The 22,657-nt window shown below is 39.5% G+C and overlaps 1 protein-coding gene across 12 annotated transcripts in view; it reads left to right on the forward strand.

The window, feature by feature from the left end:
• The window catches only part of LOC134529422 (aspartyl/asparaginyl beta-hydroxylase), a 191,283-nt gene that overhangs the window by 109,421 nt on the left and 59,205 nt on the right, over positions 1 to 22,657 (forward strand). For 9 of the 12 annotated variants that reach the window (XR_010074571.1, XR_010074574.1, XR_010074573.1 and 6 more), the window contains 2 exons: positions 4,505 to 4,582; positions 6,984 to 7,127. Coding sequence is in view for 8 of the 12 variants with exons in the window: in XM_063363480.1 (XP_063219550.1) it covers positions 4,505 to 4,582; positions 6,984 to 7,127 (222 nt within the window). In the remaining 4 variants the exon portion in view is untranslated. The remainder of the gene's footprint in view (positions 1 to 4,504; positions 4,583 to 6,983; positions 7,128 to 22,657) is intronic. The other 3 variants (XM_063363483.1, XM_063363482.1, XM_063363488.1) reach the window with 1 other exon arrangement.

The following is a 22,657-nucleotide window of genomic DNA, read 5'->3' on the forward strand; positions in this document are numbered from 1 at the left end:
TCTTGCCTTATTTCGGGTGGGGGGGGGGGGGGGGGGGGGGTTGAACCCCCAAAACACCCCCCCTGGGTACGCCTATGCCCCTTGGCACAATTCAAGGTTTTACCTTCATTTTATGTTTTTTTAAAATCTGATTTACCTAGCTAATATAATTTTTTTTCTTACTGTACTCTCCAATTTAAACTTTGCTGGACTGGTTTCCGTTTGTGATTCTTATCGTCGCACGCTGATGATCGAACAGTCTCACGTTAATTCAGCATGGCTCATCCTTTTCTCCTCACTCCTGATCATGCCTGGGATGTAATTCCTCTCCCTTATTGTGAGTCCGAGCGAGACTCCTTCTCGGAGTTATTGCTCTCATCAGCCCCTACTGGAGCATGAGCTTTCTAAGATGTCGGCTGAAGTCAGCGACTTTCAGTCAGGCGTGAAGATCTTGTTCGCTATCACCAGGACACACCAGAGAGGCCAGTTTCGCCAAGTTCCCACTACGCTAGCTTTGCTCCCGTAACCCTTGCCCCTGTTGTTTTTCGCTGTGCTTCCTAGAACCAGGTGTCCGGAGCATTGACCCATTGACTGTCTCTATATCCAGTTTCCCTGCTGGTGGAACAAAGCCACGCCACCAAGCGCGTTGCTAGCACTCCTCATGGGCGACCTGCCGGTCGTCTGTAGTACTAAGGCCGAGTTAGTTCTTCCCCTTCCCGCCCGATGGCGACTGTAGCCCGAGCCATTAGCCCGAGCCATCGGCTACCGGCCGGTCATTAGTCTTAGCGCCCACGTGCGTCATCTGCCGACAGTCGTGGGAACCATCAGGCGGTTCGGCTCAGGTCTCTTTTTTTTTTTGTGGTTCCCTACTACCTAAGGTCCTATGGCCAATCAGAGGCTACATTCTCCTCCCATCTTCTCGGCATAGCTTCGCTCCTTTCCCTTCCCACTTTCGACACCAGGGAAGGTTCCTTAACTATATGAGATCCAGCTGGCTTGCGGCTGCTGTTACCTTCCAGTGCGCAAATGAGCTAGTCACCGATTGCACCAATATAGAGACCAATCATTGCCTGTGGCAAGATGTCGCTTTTGCGTGAAAATACTATTCGCTTGTTGTCTTTGTTTGCTTTTCTGTCTCGTAGCGATTTAGCAATGCCACTTCGCTATAATATTTCATTTCGGTCCCGTGCATCTTCCTTGGCCGTGCTAATTTGATCTTATATTCAGTACTACCCACCAAATGGTAAGTGATACGCCTTGATTTTTTTTTTGCCTTCCTTGCATCTTTTGGCTTCTTTCTCTTTTCTTTCCCATCTGGACTCACTATGCATGGTGGTCTCTTTGCATAGTGTGGGTCCAACTGTACCCCCTCAAAATCATACCCTTGGGGAGTCCGGCAGTTTTACACGTCCTTCGATTCAGGATCTCTAACAGCATAAGTTGGACAGCATCTCATCTTGGTGTCGCCTGCCGGCTGGGTCTTTCTTCACTACACAGTTTGTCCATCATAAATTTCACAGCTGGCAAGGAGACAATTTTATAAGAAAAACTAGGTAAACTAAGTAATAGGACATTCTAACACCTATGTATTTGGTTAAGGTAGTATTATAAAAATGAAGATGTAATGTCATTGCGGCCAGCCGACAGCTTTATTAAATATAATGATACAAGCTCTTTGTAAATTTCACTTAGTAACTCCTGTGTGTAATGTCAGGTTTAATTTTATTGCCAACCCATGGCGATCTTTCTGTTCAAGATAATTTAAACTCATATAATGTACTTGCTGTAATACTGCTGCAAGAAAAAAAGGAATAATAATAATATAATAAACCAAAGATCAAATCAAAACATTTAGTTGTTTTCACTTACATAATTACCTCTCTCAGTGTGTTACCTCTAAAGGACTTTATTCCTGTACTATATTTTCTCTTAAAACACCATAATAGATTAACCCAGTTAGTCTAAGTTCCACGGTAACTCTGCAGCAAATGCTTGTAGCAGTTAAGCTATATTTATTTGCCACTCACTCTTTCTGGCTCTGCATTTTCTACACACTACTGTGTTTCCTTTACATAAGTCAGCACATGCTTCCAAGTCTTGTTTGTTATCAACAATAAGTTAGCATTTATTACACCCAGAGTGGAGGGTTTAATTTACCTAAGAGCCCATTCGTTCCTTTACCAAATTATAGTTTGTGCCCTTGCTTGCCCATTCTTCTATAATTAATGTTTTGACTGTTAAATGTCAGTTCTGAAATGTTGAGGCAGTTTTACATTTACCTTCTTACCAATGATCGATGCCCCCATCAGCAGTGTTGCTCAATCCAACCCTCATGAAGTCCTTCACTGCTAGCCTCTTTTGACTGTCACCACACCATGGAACAAGCACAGTTTCACTCCGGCGCACCTCTTTCCTTGCTCACTGGTCGTCAAGCCATTCTACATGCTGCATTATGCAATGTCACCTGCTGCCAGTGCCATTACTTGGTGACCATACAAAACAAATTAAGGGCCCCACCTTCTGGGCATATACTCATTGTGTAGAGCTTCAGAAGAAACCACGCAAATTGAAAACTACTAAAGATGTCTTAGTGGGGTATGTTTAAGAAATGCGTTTAAGAATACTCTGAGGGCAGATGAGTAGTTCTGTTTCCGTATTTTGTTTCTAAACTATATTTTTAGGAGAGTGAAAATATGTAAAATTATATTTTTTATAGTAATTTTTAGAGATAAAAAGCTTGGTACAGATTCGTGGAAGTACTCAAGGCAACTTGCATTATACCTTTATCTTCATTTCTCCTTCATCTAATGGTATAGTTACCACTCGAATCTCATAGTTACCCTATGCACAATGAAAAGACTATGCATCAGTCCACAGTATTGCACTTAGAGGAGATACCGTGCTAGGAGCACCAGCGAACATCGCACTTTACCATCCCGTCTAACTAACACAAATATACCCCTGAATAGGCAGTAGCTTAAAATGTTTTAGTGCTGCCAACCGTATCCAGCCACAACTAGGCACTCACCCATTCATTTATGTGAACAATAAGACGAAGCACAAAATGATCTCCTGTAAGGGGGAGGAGTGCACATCATTACATTTTTATTAGAAAAAGTGACCAAGATTTTCTTTTCAAAGTACAGTTACACCCTAAGTAATGTAACATGAAACTTAATTATAAATTCACTAGTAATTAAATTCTTAACTGGCTCCCAATGCAGTGTGAGCACTTAGTCAGTTTGCATGTATGTTTCTCAATTTACTACATAATTTTTTATATTGAATTAGTCATGTGCTTGTATATTTTTTTAACTATCCACCAAGCAAATGCTGTGGAAAATTACTGTAAAAAATTTTAAATCTGAAATATAAATGATGCCAGCTTCCAGAGTGATGTGTTTTACATTGTAGTACATCTGCTTGACTTGAACGCAATTTTATTTATTTAAATCTGTAAAAATGATGATAAAGGTACCATATCCAGGCTGCTTGTGTACTCATAAATGAAATTCTAAGTTAATTTGCTTTTATTGAGCTGAAGCATTAAAGGAAATGTAAATTAGTCCAAATTAATTAATATTTTATGAACAGAGCACTTTATCTTCATGTTACCAATGTTTTGAAGTAGTCCCTGAGAATGCTCTTACTCAATTTAAAATATTTCTTTTTTATTACTGAATAAACATATGTACTAAAAAGGTATAGTCCTAAAGCTAGGATTACTCCATGTTTAATTAATTTATGGTGGAGTATTGAAGATGCACATCTCTATACTAACATGTTATAATATTAAAATATTTGTAAGCAAAAAAAAACTGACTTATTACCTGCTGTACATTTTCCATATTATTTTAACCTGAATATGATGAAACACTAGCTTTTCACTTTGTTTCAAACAATGTATCATTTTCTCACAAAAAGTATAATGTTCCTTGTCTGGTCTGGTGCTGTGTGCTTGGCCAGTTTATTTTTTAAAATATGCAGCAGAGATATATCTACTCTGTGGAATTTGTTTGATTGGAATGTGCCTCTTGTTGAAATTATATTTCATCAACATTAAAACAATTTAGTGTTTGTTGTCACATGTTAGACCAATCTGCAGTTTGTGTTTTCTCCAAAATAAACTTACTCAGTAGGCATATCTGCACAGTCATATATACATTTACTTAAAACTTGTCAAATTAATACATAAATATTTCAAATTATCTTTTTTCTCTTGAAGTGTAAAATCTAAGTTTTTCTACCAAATGAAAGTAAAATTAGCAATATATGCATAAAAACTTCCATGTTAAAGAATGAAAATAATTAGGAAATTTAATGTTTTTAAAGAAGTGTAATTTTTAATTTGAGGTATTACTTTATAGAAATATGTGTTCCTTAAGAAAATATTGCTGCAGGGACTTATTTTAGTATTAATTGATGGGAAATGCATAGTAGTTATTTTATTCTTTTTGTTTTTGAAATTGATGTTGAATTCCGCAAAGTGATATGTTTGATAATTTTTGAATGATTTGTTTTGCAGTTGCTCTTAAGTTTGGCGTTGGTGTGGCATTAGTGCTTGTTGCCCACGTCGTTCTCATTAGGAAGTGGAATTTGACTGGTCCGTATTTCTGTAATTTGTGTTTGCAATCTCTGATTGATATGTTGGCATGGCAGATAAAATAACTCACTAATGCATTTCCCAGTTTCTAATTTGTGCTTTGTAAATATATTTTATAGTTATTAATCTGTGCAGTTTTCATTGTGGTCTGTATTTCATTAACATGTTTTCATTTTAAAGATAAATTAACTTAGCATTAACTTTTTTGTAATAGTTACTGTTGTGTTGTTACATTATAATGTTTCACACTAATTTTTTGTGTGTTGTGTGTAGTAGGTACAGTACTCAAGCTGCCTGTGGGACTTGATTTCTTCCCTTGATTAGTCATGTTAGTTGCATGTTTTTGTTTTTGAATATGAATAGAGTGTAAACTATTTTTACAATAAGTTCTAGTGTTTTATGTTTTTTTTTGTTTTCTCTTCACAAAAAATAACATAAAATAATAGGAACCAATGAAAGCATACAACAGCAGTAGTCCAAGTACCCGTTGATAAAGTAGTACACAAAAATGTGTTTATTTACTCAAAATACATTAACTTTGTGATCATGTTTTAGTACTTCAGATATACTGTAATTTTGGTTTGCAGATTTAAAAAAACCTGGAAAAATTTAATTTCTGTATTTAAAAATAGTTTATATAGCTTGAATAATTTTGCTGTTTCCTTTACTTTTCCTATTAAAGAAATATATAAAAAAAATTAGGTATAAATCAAATTTCATTTGGATGGTGAAACATGCTAAGTTTCTGCAAAGGCAACATATTTTCTTTTCATATTTGAGGAAACAGGAATTTTTACAGCAGTGGAAATACGTGACAAAAAAGAGAACTCTTAGGCCATAAACGTATCCAACTTATCATCCCTTTGTCTTCACTAACTACCCTGTCGTTAGCCAAGTAAGGAGCAATCGTGAGCAGGGGCTGTCCACTGCTTATCATTATTTTATTTTATTTTGTTTTTACATTAATCTTGAGCTACACATAACTATTTTGGTACGGTAGGAAATGTTGACGTAGTTTTCACCTTGACAGTCCGCTAACATTCTTGGATCAGATGTGATGTGCTTTCTCTACCACAACTTAGAAGTTTAGCTATGTGACTTTCCTCCTGATGTTCTAACTTTGTGTGATATGTTTCATAGTCATGCAACTTACAATCCCTCAACATTGTCCAAAAAAAATTTCTGTCATTAAAGAAGTGATAAACCAAATTATAAATTGCCAAGGATTTAGGTTTTTTCCCCCAATAATTGCAAACAGAATGTGGTTATCTAATGGCTGGTTGGCAAGCACACAGGAGTTTGTCGGAAAGAAGTTAGATAATTTTCATGTCTGTTCCCGAGCTCATTACGTTCCAGTGTGCATGTTTCTGTTGTGTTTCATGGCAACTGTCCTGTCCAGTTAACATTTTGGTCTCGGGTTGTCATAGATCTGGCTCTGTGTGAGCTAAGACTAAGCAGTTTCTTGGGACTACGTCGCATGATGTTTTTGGTCCTGCTAGTAGATGCAGAGCGCTTTGTGTAGGTATCTTTTCCGTATAAAACGATGTATTTTAAAATATAAATCTAATATTTATTCAGTCATTACCACTTACTTAATAAATTAACAGAAAAATACGAAGTTGTTTGACGTGTCAATTTTCTTATAAAGACGTTTTTAAGCGTTATTTCCTTTATCTGATCGTCTGCGTCGCTGCGGTGTAGGTATAATCTAAAATTTAATGTCAGTCATTACCACTTATTTATTTAATTAATGGAAATACGAAGTTGTTTAACATGTAAATTTTCTTATAAAGACGTTTTTAAACGTTATTTCCTTTATCTGATTGTCTGCGTTGCCACGGCGTACCGCTTATAAAAATGTAGCCAGCGCATCATTCATGTTTGGTTATGTTGCTTCCCGTAAAGAGTGCGCGCACGTAGTCGAATATCGATATCTCGCCAAGTGCATGCAACGAGCGCTCTCTGTCAGGTGCCGAGTTAACTACATTTGATAGCCCGCATTCTTTCGTGGCAAGTGTGTACTACGACACGTTAGTTCACGTCAGATTCAAGTGGCTTGCGTTCGCGTTAGAGTTTTGGTTTTTCTATTTAAAGTTGAAGAAAGGTGTTTGTTTAAGGAATTATTAATATATATTGTTTGGCGTGCTCTTGTATACTCCACCTTTTTTTAAATAAACGTACTTTCCATGAACGGGTTTTGTTTTTATGAATAACTTTACCAAACAAAAATTTTTTTCCCAGCATATTCGTCGCACCCCTACTTTTCAAACTTGATTTTAGAATAAAATGTGCGACAATTATACGAGTATTATACAGTATTGTTTTATTTGTTCTTTTGCACCATACAAACAAACTCAAATAGATATTTCTTGTGATGTTTTAGTAACGACATGTGTTACAGGTGCAGCTGAAACCACCACACCTCCAGTTGCAGTTCCACCATCAGATAATGTGCCAGATTTAGTTTCTCGAAGACAGACTTTAATTTCTGAAGAGGCAGCCAGGAAAGTACTGCCTTCTGTTGCTTCAAGTTCTCCTTTACAACGTGAGTGTATTTTAACTAATTTAGTGAACTTCTACCTCAGTATATATATTTTTTTTTAGCCAGAAAATAAGTATAATGTTGCTCTCAGATTGAGTTCAACATTGAGAATATATTATTTTTTTTAAACACCAATCAAAAGAAAATATTAAATGAACATTTTTACCAACCAACAATTTACTACAATATTCCAATGTTCATAATTAATGTAGTGGCAATAATTGTATCAGTTATTTGGTGACAATCAGTTTATTATTATTAAAATTGATTAGTGAATACTTTTTTTGCAGTTTTGTCTAGTTGACTTATTGAAAAATAATTTCAACTTAACTTATTTTGTGTATGTTTGCAAGTTTTAAACCTATATTTGTGTAGTTGGAAGTTATATCATACGTGCAACTCATAATTAAGAAGGCTGGAAAAGGTGGGGGAGAGGTCACTATGGCTGATGCCCTTTCCTTCCTAAACCCTCATTATTGTCAAGAAATAATTCATGCATTAAAAATGTTATATTTATTATTGCAGAACTGATGTTCAAAATGTTTGAAAAACAGTTCCAGAAAAATGTTTCACTAACAGAACTACTCATGTTCTAACTACCAATTTTAAAGTGTGACTTTTGAGTGCTTGAGTAGCTAAATGTTGCCATATGGCTTGCTGTGTTGAGGATGAACGCAATCTGCGTTGTTGGGAGGCAGTGCACAGATTCACAATCAGTAGAGCAATAGGGATAGGGGAAGGTTACAGGGTCAGTCTTTAACTCAAGGCAGCTGGAACAAGAATATTTACGCAGACACATTCTGTTATCGGCGTGTTTAATGGTTCAATTGGCAAACATTGACTCCACATGTCCGTAGGCAGCTGTGGTGTTGGATACGAGTAATTGGCTGCATGAAACAGGCAAAAAAGTGCAGTCTCAAGGAGTGAGAAAGTGTGAGCTTGGTTACAAGGTGTGAGGTAGTACGCTTCAGCCCTGGACAAGCTGAGGGATTCCACACGGGAAATGGTGCAGCCTCACTGGCCATGCAAAATACACAGCACTTAAAAACACATGACATTAAAAGTTTATATATTTAAAAAGAGAAACCTTACATATACGAACCACATCCTACAGGGTCAGCTCATAATGGCTTTAGAAGGGCTTTGGGGCCCATGGATTGGCACCAACAATGTCTGATATTTTTTCCTGTTAAGACTGCTCTTAATTATCTCAATGCAATAATAAAGTCTTTATATTTGTTATTTGGTGGAAATTAATTGAATGAAAAAAAAAAGTTTTCTTGATACACATTATACTCCGGGATAATCTTATAGCCTAATTATGACCAAAAGTACCCTTGATTACATACAAGTCTGTAGCTATAGTCATTCTCAAATATAGTATACTTTTACATAATTAAAACTGGGAAATATTTATTATCGGAAATAAACTTGTAGTAACCTTGGGATTACAATGTACAAAACTGCCAACAGTCTTTGTTTGGCCGTGTATCACCAGCCTCCATCCCGGAACTATGTGTCCGGACGTGCGTTGCCAACCTGGCAGCACACAATATACCACACTCCTCTCCTACCCATAGTAGCGAACAAACAAACAACGACACATGGACAAAGAGTACTACTAGAAATGTATGTTCACACACATCACAGGTTCATCATTTTTTTGGGGACCCTGTTCCTTTTGGGGTATCGTTGACTACTGGCATCACCACTCACGAATACACTGTCTTCCCCTTGCACAAACCCCTTAAACCCGCTTTCCGCATCACTACACCTACTCCTTTCTTCATTTTGGACACTGCCAGCTGCACTTTCCATCAGGTTTTCCTGTGGCTCCTTTTCTGTCAGTGCTGCCCTGCCGCCTGTAGGCTCCGAAGTTGAGGACGTTTGGTGGCAGGGTGGCAGCTGTGTTTCTCTACCACTGACCCGCATGTTGTTGCTGCTGACTGTGTTTGCCTCCATCTGCGACAACGGCGGAAGGGGGCGAAGCTGATCTAGGTGGCGGCGATGGGTGACTCCGCTGGCCCCTTGCACACTGTACGTGAGTGGACCCAACTTGCCAACGACCACCCCCTTCTCCCAACTCTGTTTCCCACGTGCATAAACGGTAAACCCAACACTGTCATTCACCTCAAAAGCTCTGTTCCTGAGGGCGGAACGTGAGACCACCGAACCCATTTGGCGAGTTGCAACAGTGGTGGCTACAGACGGGGCTAGTAACGACAAACGGTTACGAACAACCCTACCGAACATTAAACTGCTAGGTGACTCCCCCGTGACTGTATGGGGGGTTATTCTGTAGCTCAACAAGAAGCGGGGTAAGGCTGTGTTGAGCGGAACATTAGAGTGAACCAATGACTTGAGTTTGTTTTTAAAGGTTCTGACCATGTTTTCCGCCAGACCGTTTGAGGAAGGGTGATATGGAGGTGAAAATGTGTGCCTTATGGCATTTTGTTTACAAAAACGATTGAACTCTTCCGACGAGAACTGAACACCATTATCTGAAACTAGCTGTTCTGGCAACCCGTATACAGCGAACCACCAACGCAACTGTGTTATCACTGCATCCGACGTAATACTGGGAAGAACACTGATTTCTGGCCATTTTGAATGGCTATCCACAAGGACTAGGAAATGCTTTCCCATGAATGGACCGGCGATATCCACATGAATTCTTTGCCAAGGCCGGTCGGGCCACGCCCACGGCAGCAGGATTGACTTGTCTGGCAAGGACTTGTTCTGGAAGCATGGGGTACAAGAAGAAACTACCCTCTCCAAATCCTTGTCTATCCGATGCCACCATACATACGAACGTGCCAAGGCTTTCATTTTGCATATACCAAAGTGACTGGTGTGCAACTCCTGCAAGGCTTGGGGAATGACGACCCGGTGCCCCCACAAAACGCAGCCCCCTTCTAGTGCAAGTTCGTTTCTTTTGTCATAAAATGGTTTGAGCGTGTTGGACAGTTGCGTGGCCCAACCATCTCTAAGACACCTAATGACTTTACCTAACACTCCATCCCTTTCAGATTCTCGCCTGATTTCCTGAGGCATCACTGGCAAAAACTCTGACACTCCAACATCCAAATATGAAAATTGGGTTGAAGAAGGCTCAACATTTGGAAGTGGCAACCTAGAGAGGCCATCAGCATTCGAATTGGCGTCACCTTTGGCGTACTGAACTGTGTAGTCGAAACCCTGAAGAAGCACTGCCCAACGCTGCAGCCTATTGGCAGCGAGCTGCGGAATACCACAATGGCTACCTAGAATGTGTGTTAATGGTTGATGATCGGTAATCAGGGTAAAGCTTCGGCCGTACAAGTACTGAAAGAACTTTTTAACTCCAAATATAATTGCTAAGGCTTCTCTATCTAGCTGAGAATACCCTCTCTCTGCAGACGACAAGGTGCGAAAAGCAAATGCAACTGGCTTCTCTTCCCCGCTGGGTAGGATGTGGCTTAGGACTGCTCCCACACCATATGGGGACGCATCGCATGCCAAACGAACTGGCAAATCTGGGTTGTAGTGTATGACAACATGTGAAGAGACAATCAGCTGTTTTAACTCTTTGAAGGCAGAATCACAGCTTTGTGCCCAGACCCACTTATGACCCTTTTTCAAAAGCTCATGTAAAGGTGCCAACACCGTGGCTAGGTTAGGCAGAAAACGGGCATAGTAATTAACCAGACCTAGCCATGCCCTCAACTGGCTGACACTACGAGGTGGCGGCGCATCTACTACTGCTTTGACTTTGTCATTACTCGTATGCAACCCCTCCTTATCTACCCTATGCCCCAGAAAAGAGACTGATGAACGGAAAAATGCACATTTCGCTTTATTTACCTTGAAACCAGAGTCCTGCAGACGTTGTAACAGTCCATGAAGATTTCGCCAGTGAATTTCCTTGGTAGCGCCTGTTACCAAAATGTCATCTTGAAAACACACAACACCTTCTAACCCCTGTAGGACTTGCTCCATTGTGCGTTGAAAAATAGCGGGGCAAGACACTATTCCAAAAGGGAGTTTGCTAAACCGAAACAATCCCCTATGCGTGTTGATAGTGCACAGCTCCTGCGACTTCTCATCGACCTGCAACTGCTGGAAAGCCTGGGAAAGATCAATTTGAGAAAACTCTATCCCCCCTTGCAGCTTGGAAAACAACTCATCAACTCGCGGTAAAGGATAATGTTCCACAATGAGGTTAGGGTTGACTGTGATCTTAAAATCAGCACAAATACGGACCGTACCATCACGTTTTGCAACGGGAACGATTGGGGTGGCCCACTCACTAAATGACACTGGATGAAGTACACCTAACCCCAGAAGCCTGTCTAGCTCTTTATCAACCTTACTCTTAAGCGCAAAGGCCAGGGGCCTAGCAGGTAAAAAGACTGGTGCTGTCCCTTCACGTACATGCAGTGACACCTTACTTCCAATGAACGTACCCAAACCGTCATCGAACAAGGTAGGGTACTGTTTGGTAATGACACTCAGCACTGACCTGTCCTCATCTGAAGTGGCCCTGATATGGTTGAGACTCGGTTTTGGCAGCTCTAAAGCATCGTACCAATCCCTGCCAAGAAGTGGAGGGCCTCCATTTGGAACTACAAACAAATCTAGCTTCTTGGGCTTGCTCGATTTCACTTGCACCAGTACTGTAATTGTCCCGCATGGGTGTATTACACCGTTCGTGTAAGACTTGAGACTAACCCGTGTCGGAGACAAGGGGTATTTTGAAAACTGCATCCTATACAGCCTTTCTGAAATAGCGGATATGGACGCGCCACTGTCGATTTCCATATCCAGGACCACGTCCCCCACCGACACCTCCATAACCCAAGGTCGTGACCTGGCTGCCAACCCACACAACTGGAACACAGACGCAAAATCCTCGTCCGACGTGTGTACAATTTGGCGATCAGGGTCTTCACGCACAACATAATTATGACGGGTCCGGTCCTTTGTATAAGTCGACATGAAGTTCGGACACATTCGTTTAAGATGTCCTATACGTTTACAATTATTACACTTGTACTTACGGAACTTGCAGTCACGCACATAATGAGTAACATTTCCACAGCACAAACACCCAGGCCCGCCCTGGTTTTTGACGCCATCTTCCCGCGAACGTGTTTTCACCACATGTACATTTACTGGTCCCTCGGTCTGTTCCGCCGAGCCGTGTGAAATTTGAACTTTCGGCACATTTACATGAAGGGCTGCATTTCCCACGGCCGCTTCATGCTGAACTGCTATGCCTACTGCCTTTTCGAAGGTGAGGTCATCGGTTTCCAGGTAAAGCCGCTGGGTAATGTTTCTGTCCCTTAACCCTACCACAAACTGGTCACGCAAGGCGGCGTCTAAGAAGGTACCAAAATTGCAAGAGCGCGTTAATTTCCTTAAATTCACCACAAAATCTGAAACTCTGTCCTGTTCTTGTTGGACACACTTGTGGAAGTTGTGACGCTCGGCAATCACAGACGGCCGTGGAGAAAAATGGCTCGTCAACAAAGTGACTAGCTCGCTGTAGGTGCGCTCCGATGGCTTCTTGGGCTCACACAGATTGCGTAGCACTTCATACGTTTGTTTCCCTACAGACGAAATAAGGATTGCACGTCGTTTAACTTGATCCTCTGGCTTGTCTCCCACGCCGTTTGCGATGAAAAGCTGTTCCAGCCTTTCGACATACGAGTCCCACGTGTCCTCGCCGGGCGTAAAACTTTCAACTTTAAACCCCGACATTCTTTCTGAACATTACACTAGCCGTAATGCACGCAAAGAAACCAATCCCATCCTCGTCGCCAATGTAGTAACCTTGGGATTACAATGTACAAAACTGCCAACAGTCTTTGTTTGGCCGTGTATCACCAGCCTCCATCCCGGAACTATGTGTCCGGACGTGCGTTGCCAACCTGGCAGCACACAATATACCACAAAACTATTACAATCAAATTAAAATATCTTGTTATTATTATGTTATTAAACTGTAAATTAAACTGTAAATATTGTTTCTTTACGAACAAAAGATAATTTTCACGTGTTAGTTTCTAGACTAAATAAATGAAGCTGAATAAGTGTCGAGATACAAATCGTGCCGGAATCAAAAATAACAATAGGCTTAGAGCCAATCAATGCATTGCTCTTTTAGGTTAAGATGAGTGACCATCACACAAGAATGCAAGAGCCATCAGTTTTTAAACATTACATGAATAATCACTTTGTAACTAGTTAGATCAGTCTGGCTATGGTTACAATTCAGCCACTGCACAAGCATGTAAAGTGAAAAATGGTTTAGCCTTGGAAAAATGATGTGTTCAGAATATAGATGTTACTCATTTGCCTGAAAACAAAAATTACTTGCTTGCATAAATAAAAGAAATAAAAATAAAATTGTTATATTTATTATTTATCCCTATGCACAGCATCTGCCATTTCGTGACTGAAAACACAGTTTCTTACAAAAATTCACTAGGTAGCAAAATCTTACTGTTCAAAGTTTTTTAAAACCAAGATAATTATTTACCCACAAATCATGATCATAATGTGCTGTAGTCACTTCACAACTCAATGTACCACCAAGAAAATCTATTCTCAGGGTGATTGCTAAGGCATGCCAAAAGCTTCGCTTTCGATAAAAAGCACAGCCGCCTGTGGTCATTAAATTCAATTAAAAATACAGTAGAACAATGTTATAATGTTCATGCTTATAATGTTTTCTGCTTATAACATCATATTTTTTAAGTCCCAACATATTTTTAAGTCCCAACATATTTTCTAAGTTCTAACTTTTCCCCCATTAGAACAGTATATTTATTTCCTGTGTATAACGTTTCACAAATGGTGCATTTTCTGCTTATAATGATTTCTTTCTTAAATTCAATAAATGCAAAAAAAAAGTTTATAAAAACCTAATTATTCCAAAACTTATCACATCTGTGAAGTTTAAAATGTTAAAATGTTAACTTTACAATTTACACACTTTTTGTTTACAATCACTGCTTTACCATATACCTAGATTGTTTAAATAGTATTATGCAGAAACAAAATGCAAGTACGCCAGAACACTAGCGCTAAACGTTAGTGCTGTCTAATGCTGTGTATTCAGTTTATCAAAAAGTATGTAACATTCGCAGTTACATTTCTGTTGGCACCCTTGTCTTGTAAAGGAAAAAAAGAACAAATCCTTCGATTCCTTGCCATTCTGGTATTTTTTCAGTTTGCCAAATATTCCACAATGGCAATAAATCAACCATAAAACAAAGCATGAGTTTTAGTATTATACATGCTGGGAATTACACTAACGTAGTAATGCTAGCACTTTTTGAATTACCTGGCTTAGATTTCTCTTTTGATGTACAAAGGTTATGCTATGCTATGTTCTGGTTAATCCTCTCTATTAGACATGTCAGTTTCAGTTTCAACAAAATTTGGTTCATCTTCATTTACATCAGAGTTTTCGTTGGGCCTACTCATAGAATGTGATGCAGCCCTAACATGAACTGGACGTTGCTTCTAATGTTTCTTCATAGCACTTGTTTGGCTCTTGCCACCACGAGAAACGTTTTTTTTTTAAATATTTACAGACAGCATATTTAGGATCTTTAGCATAAACTGAAAAGTGTTCCCACACTTCACTTGACATTTTGACCTTGATATCGGTTAAATTAAATTACTTGCATTTAAATATCATTCAAATATCATACCTAAAGAGACACCATGCTTTCTGGAATGCATATATTCACAGAAATAAAATTTTAGTGCTACCATCATGACATTTATTAACAGACAGATGTAGGCAAAGCTAGTGCTTGTGTAAAATATTTAAGGGCGAGATGAAGGTACCAAAAAACACCATCTTTATTTCAACAGTTTATAAGACATATGAACTTTTTCTCATTTAATTTTCAAAATTTAGCCTCACTAAGCATAGCTCATAATTTAGTGGAATGCCTGAAAATTAAAGTTACGTGCGCTGTGAATAGTTTACCCTGCAAATTCAAAATGCTTGATGTGAATATTCGTTATTGTTTGTGTTGCTGAGAATGACTGGCTAACCTACATTAGTTGGCCATCATCATCCAACCTTCGGCTAGTTGATAATATTTACAAAACAAACATAAAAGTTGAAAGATATATTTGTAAAGGAAAACTTGTTTGTTATGAGCATATTTAAAAATGAATCATGATTGAAATAATTACTGCATAACATTTTAAATTTTTAGCAAATATTAATTTAATATTGAGTACGCTACCATATCTTGTGATAAAAGTCAAAATTATCGTTTGCATTACTAACAGATTTCTGTGTAACTGATTTTAAAAAATGAGTAGCATTATTAGTGTGTAGATACAAAAGTGCTTTATTTTATGATGTGGCAGCATATTCAGGGGATGATTCAGTGATTTTTGCTTCAGTCAATGTCCAATTAATTAGTCAGTGTGCAATTAAATGTAGCCACCATGCATCCATATTCATTTCCTGAACTAAGTTTCCAAAATCAGTACATGATATGTATTTTAATATGTACTACAAATTAAAACTGCACAATAATGAGGAACAATAATAGGAAGTGTGCGAAGGAAAACGTAAATAAGCTTACTAATAAGTTTACTAAAACTTTAAAGTTTAGTTTTTGAATTGACTACATTTTCTCCAATATATCTTTGAATCCCCAATCATTTTCCTAGAATCTCAAATTTTTAGACTACTAGAGATTCAGTGTTATTCGAGGATTCTATCTGCCCATTTCTATTTGAAATTTTAGTTATGATAGTCATACATATTATTTTATGGTTTGTCATTCAATTAATTATACATTAATTAATTGTTAGTTAATTGTTTAAAAGTTTTGCATTCTGGGTTTGTATATCTTACACTTAGTTTTATATACCCTAGTTTGCACATAGGGTGGAGGTGTGTGTCTCAAAATTTTTATAAATTTACTATATGTATGGTTTGGTTGACTTATTTCATTACATGGGCTTGATAGCCACTTAGTGTTTTTTTTTTTAAATGAAAACAATAACCAAGCCTTAATAAGATAGGCTTTTAAGAAATAGTGTTGAGCCTGATTTTATGGAGAAAGCATACAAACATGTTTCTTTGAGGTTATTTATTTCAAGACTGCATTATAACATGATCCTCTCTATATCATGGCTACTGGAAGACTGCATAGACTACAACAATAAAACAGTTAAGTCAATACACTTACAGTTTCCTTCTGCTACCAACTTAACAATTACAAATTTACTCTTCAACACCACCTCTTAAATTTGTAGCTCTCCCAAGAGGGCAAAGAGCTGTCTAGAAGTCCAAACTTATCTGTACAAAATTTATGTTTTGCCTTTACCAACGGCTTCGTTTACACACCGGCCAGCATTTCCTCAGACGACAGGTATTTGAGGTTTATTACTTTTAATCAATATACTGTCTAAGGAAATGATGCCTGATGTCTATGTGCTTTGACCGGGCATTGGTCATTACATTTTTAGCCAACTGAATTGAACCTCTGTTGTCACAAAACTCGTCAAATGTCCCTTCTACACTCTTGGGTTCTATTTCTGACATCAGTTGTCTCAGCCATAACAGTCCCTGCATAGTAAATGACACAGCCATGTATTCAGCCTCACAGGTTGACAGTGCGACAGTTTTTTATCTTTTGCTGTGCCACGAGATCAGGCCGCCACTTAGTTTGAAGCATGACCCGGTGACAGAGTGCCTCGATTGACCTTGTTCCCCCAGTCTGCATCACTGTACGTCTCCAACCTCCTGTTACCATCCCTGGAAAATTATAACTTGTAACCCAGCGTTCCCCTTATGTATCTGAAGATTTTTTTCACACTTACCCAGTGTATCTTCTTATGTGAGTTGTTGTACCTACTCAGTAGATTCACTGCATGGCAAATATCGGGTCTGGTTACTTGCGATAGGTACAGAAAACTGCCTATCGCCTCTCGGTATGAAACGTTAACCTCTTCAGAGCAGTCTGCCTCCAGGTCGATTCCAGGGTCCAGGGGCGTTTGCGAAAGGCTTTGCATCAGCCATGTCAAAACGCTGGAGTATCTTCTCTGTGTAGGCCTCTTGAGAGATCTATAGTTTTCCTGCTTCACAGTCCCTCGTGATGTTCATCCCTAAACATTGTGTTTGCTGGTCCCAAGTCCTTCGTTTCAAAATTCTCTTTCAGGAATTTCTTCGTGTTTTGCTTGGCATTCTTGTCATTTGAGAAAATCAATAAATCATCGACATACACAGCTATTGCAATAAACTTGTTGCCGTCACGAAAGTGATAGACACGTGGGTCTGCGTCAGAGCGTATAAAACCATTCTGACGTAGCATCTCGTCAAGTCTCCTATTCCAGTTTCGACCAGCTTGTTTCAGTCCGTACACGGCCTTTTTCAACTTCCACACTTTTCTGGTTTTTGTAAACTCTTTGGGAGTGTGACGTAAATTTCTTCATCTAGGTGTCCGTATAGGTATGCCATCATCACATCCATGTGGTCTACATTCAGGTCTTCCCTCGCTGCAAGAGATAAAAGGTATCATACAGATGAATACTTCACAACAGGTGAATATGTTTCCCCATAATCCAGCCCTTCAACCTGACTGCAACCTTTCACAACAAGTCTGGCTTTGAAAACTTCTGATTCATTGTTTATGCCGGGTTTCACGCGTAACACCCACTTTGTCTTCAGGACTTTTGCATCCTTTGTTTCATTGACCTCTTCGAAAGTATCATTTTTAACCGGTGACAAGAATTCCTTTTTCATGGCTTTCATCCACTCTACAGAATGTTCACCTTTGAGCGCATCTTCCACATTTATACGTCCATCCGACAGACTTGAACTCTCAGCATAACATATTTCATGATCCGGCCATTCCTTTGTTTTTCGGTGCCTGGAAGATCTTCGAGTCTCTTGCCGTTCCGTTCCGACCTGTACCCTTTGTTCTTCCTTTCTGAAATTTTGAAATGACTCTGGTTTTTTCTCCCTGTTTCTCTTGTTCTTCTTGTCCAAAACCTTGAAATGGTTCCTCTTCCATCTCGTCCTCACTATGTTGCTGTTTTGGAAATTTTTCAGTCTCAAGTTCCTATGTGGATACAGTCTCAAGTACCTGTGTGGATACATTACCGATTAATTGCATTCCCTCCTCACCTTGAGTGTGCTTCTCTTCTTGCTCCATGAACACAACGTCGCGACTTATGATTAACTTTCCTGTTTCATCATTTATGAGTCTATACCCTTTCTGATTCTCACAATAACCCACAAAAATCAATCTTTCCGACTTTGGATCCCACTTCTTTCTGCATGGCTTTGGAATGTGCGCCATAGCCTTGCAACCAAAGACTCTCAGGTGTGACAAGTTGGGTTCACTTTTGTGCCAAACCTTGTACGGGGTATCCTGCTGGAGAGCACTTGAAGACCGATTTGTCAATTAGGCAGCAGTGAGAGTTACCTCAGCCCAATACTGCTTTGGCAGGTTGGCATCTAGGAGCATCGTGCGTGCCTTCTCTACTAGTGTCTTGTTGGCTCTCTCCGCGACGCCGTTCTGTTGTGGGCTGTGTCGTACTGTTGTTTGGTGCACAATGCCTTGTGAGAAGAGATATTTTTTCATATCTCCGTTCACATACTCAGTTCCATTGTCGGAACGTAGAACCTTTATGGAGTGACCTGTCTGCTTCTCTACTAAGCACTTGAATTCTTTGAACACCCCTGTGACCTCCAATTTCTGCTTCAAGAAATAAACATGTATGTACCTTGAATGGTCATCTATAAAAATCAGGAAGTACCTGCTGCCACCTATAGATGGAACTTCCATAGGCCCACAAAGATCGGTGTGCACTAGGTCCAGAATTCCCTGCGAACGCCTTCCACTTATTTTGAATGGAAGACGTGAATGTTTGCCCATTACCCCATTACACAAAAGTTACATGGGTCTTTGGTCACCGCATCTTCCCCCATTCCTGTCGATACTTTGGCTAGCTGCAAAATGCCTTTGCAATTTAAATGCCCTAACCTACGATGCCACAGACAAGCTTGTTGGTTGGCAACATAAGACATAGTTCATTTGTGTCAGTTGTGGAAAGATGATAAATACCATTTTTAAGATCAGCCTTACCTGTCAAGTTCCCATCTGGACCATATATAAAACTACCTTGGCCGTTGAAACATACCTTGTTTACTTTGCTGACTACCTTGCTTATGGAGAGGAGATTTACAGTCGAGGTTGGTATATGTAGCACATCACTTGCCTCTACTTCAATGACTTCGTTTTTCACACAAAAATTTAAGTCTACAAATCCAGAGACCTTAGCCACAAGTTCATTCCCGTTTGCCCCTGTAACTGTGTTGTCACAAACCCTCTTGTTGTGCAACCATTTTTCATTGTGTGTGATGTGTGTTGATGCACATGAGTCCAGGTACCACGAGTTTCTGGAACGCACGTCCTTAGGATCTGCAGCCAGGAACGCCTTCTTCTCACTTGGTTTGACGTTCGACATGTTCTTTTTGTGGTCTTGTCGTTGATTGTAGCTCTTGTGTTCGCTATTGCAGAAATTCGCAATGTGGTTTGGCTTGTTGCACTTGTAGCATCTCACCATCTTTCTTTGCCCTTGAGCTCTTGAATATAGAGCCGTCTCATCACTGTTGCTTGTCCCCTCCATCTTGATTTCTTGCAGCAACTTCACCTTCACACTATCGCCTGTGATTTTAAGTCCAGAGTTTTCCATCGCCATGATCACTGGTCAATATCTCTCGGGTAATCCGGCAAGCAGTAGGGTTCCAATCCACTCGTCACTGACATGAAACTTCATCTCATTCAGTTTGTATGCGGTCGTTATTATACAATCACAGTAGTTGTCTATTGATCGACATTTCTCTAGAGTCGTCGTGACTAGTACATTCAACAGACCGACGCGCCTCAACCCGGAATCTTCGAACGCACCTTCCAATGCCAGCCATGCCTTAGCTGCTGTCTTAGTGTCCCTGATGTGTGAATAATTTATTTTATCCAGGCGCTATTTTCCTCCAAACCTTGTGGCTGCGTCTCTCCCAGAGTTCATCATGAATTAGGTAGGCTTTCATGGCAAACTTCCACGAAGAATAATTTTCATGCCCGAGAAGTTTTTCCACGACCGGCGATTCCGATACACCCGAGGTACCCATTTTAGAGCTAGACATTGTCTTTTTCAAAACTATAACAACAAAATTTATTCAGAAATTTTTGCGACCACGTGGCACTTTTAGGTTATCATTCTGGTCCCCTTTCACTTTCGTTTGCACTCCACGATCGGGCTCTCTACAGCAGCGGTTCCCAAACTGTGGGTTGCGACCCACTAGTGGGTCGCGGGAGGGTTACAGGTGGGTTGCGACTCGATCCTAAAACTATCAGAAACCATCGAATAAACCATCAGAAAAGATGAGAAAAATCTAAACAAATCGAATTGTGTGCAAACACATATCTATTGTTAAATAAATAATTGTTTTGCTACAAAATGCTTATATTTTGTCAACCATTTTCAAATCAGAACACATATTGTTTATCAATAATCAGTTGTATCTTAAAAAAACATATATATGCCTTATTTGATGGTAAATTATATATAAATAAGGAAGGGATACGATACAAATAAGGTTTTTTACTCCACCATGGACCGATAGACCGTGGAGGTATTCCTATAAGGAAAGGTGGGTCGCCAGCTGAAAAAGTTTGGGAACCACTGCTCTACAGAAACATATTTGCGAATCTGGGCCCATAACATGTTTCTTTGAGGATATTTATTTCACGACTACATTATAACACAATACTCTCTACATCATGGCTACCCGAAGACTGCATAGACTACAACAATAAAACAGTGAAGTCAATGCACTTAAAGTTTCCTTCTGCTACCAACTTAACGATTACAAATTTACTCTTCAACAAATAGGCTGTCCTTTTTAATGTTTTTATAATTTTAATTGCAGTTTATGTTTGTGACATTCATTTTTTATGTAGATTTTTGTATTGTGCCTAACATTAATTGCTTTTCAGATGTTGGTAGGCATGTCACAAAACAAAATAAATAAATAAATAAATTACTAGTTTGTTTTGATGTTCACCAACATTTATTGACAAATCCATCTGTTGAACATGTTTAGCTTGCCAGTTGTGAAAGCTGCTGCCCGCACATTCAGGAATTTAGATGAGCCTTCCATCCTGATCGGGACTGGAAGCTTGATGTAGATTTGAAAATAGGTAGCGGTAAACAGCACAAACAGTTGAAAATGGTACTGCTGAACTGGAACACTGCACTGTAAAACCAACTGCACACAACAAAATGCAGGCTTAAAAAAAGGTACTAAATCAACAAATGGCGATAGAAAACATTACTTTCAGGGGATGAATTTAGGATGATTTTGTCTCCACTTACGAATTGCATAGGTAATCAGGCGTCGAAGCATAACGAAAACAGAGATAATCCAAGTTTTTGCAAAAGAAGATTCAGGATAACTGGGAAAATCACTGCACTAAACAATACATAATTTTGGTATAGGATATATAGAAAAGCCATCACATAAATATTCAATTATCTCTTGCATATATTCACATTCATATAGTATTTTCTTGTCAAGCAGCACTCTTAACCATGTGGTGAGAGGACGAAACCACCCATAATCGAAGTTTTCCTGAGGGCCTTGTTGAGGCAGGATGGAATTAACATAGACTGGCCACTAGATGGCATAAGCTGCTCTAAATATTGAAGCTTAGAAGCTCCATGGTCAGAGAGGGTTAATTACTGACCATAAAAGTAATACAAAACTGCCCTTTAGGTGGCATGTGGTGGGCCCTTGTACTTCGGGAGGAAGAAAAGAGGAAATTGACGCTGATTTAGCGTGATAACCTTAAGCACAGGGAAGATAGGTGGAGGGTGCAGACTCAATGAAAAATGGGCCTGCATAGCATATAGACATGGAATGCACATGTTTGCTGAAAGATACAGAATGCAGGCAGGAAAACTAAGCTGAATGCTGGGTGCAGCATGGTAAACATGGCCTTGGTAGCATATTCCCTGCTAAAAGCACATTGAAGGAGAACCTGGAACAGGCAGCTAGCTATCCAGCAAGAGTGTGAGAAGGAAATTTTGGCCATGTGGCAGAGAGACAATTAAAATATGAAAAATTCCATTAAATTGTAAAACTGTCTCCTTTAAATTCATCTCCCTTAATATTTTAAAACTTACCAAATTAAAATCTAAAATAAAATGTTGCACAGCGCAAATTGCTGGAGCAATAATGGTGTCTTCTGTCTGGTACATTTCTACTTATTGGAGAACTAGAATTGTGGAAGTTGTAGGGAGGTTGCAACACCCTCTCTGGTTCGACTGCAGCTTTTCCATCAACTTTCAACGGCGCTGGGCCTTAAGACTACCCTTAGTTGGCTGGTGGCTGGAATTCCAGATAGGACTATACCTAGTGCGTTGATGTTGGCTGCAATGTTCTTCGGCTTGATAATGTGGAACGTTTGTCAGCGGCTTGGGTGTGGCATGTATGGGTG

Source organism: Bacillus rossius, chromosome 2 (genome assembly GCF_032445375.1).
Source record: "Bacillus rossius redtenbacheri isolate Brsri chromosome 2, Brsri_v3, whole genome shotgun sequence".
NCBI lineage: Eukaryota > Metazoa > Arthropoda > Insecta > Phasmatodea > Bacillidae > Bacillus > Bacillus rossius.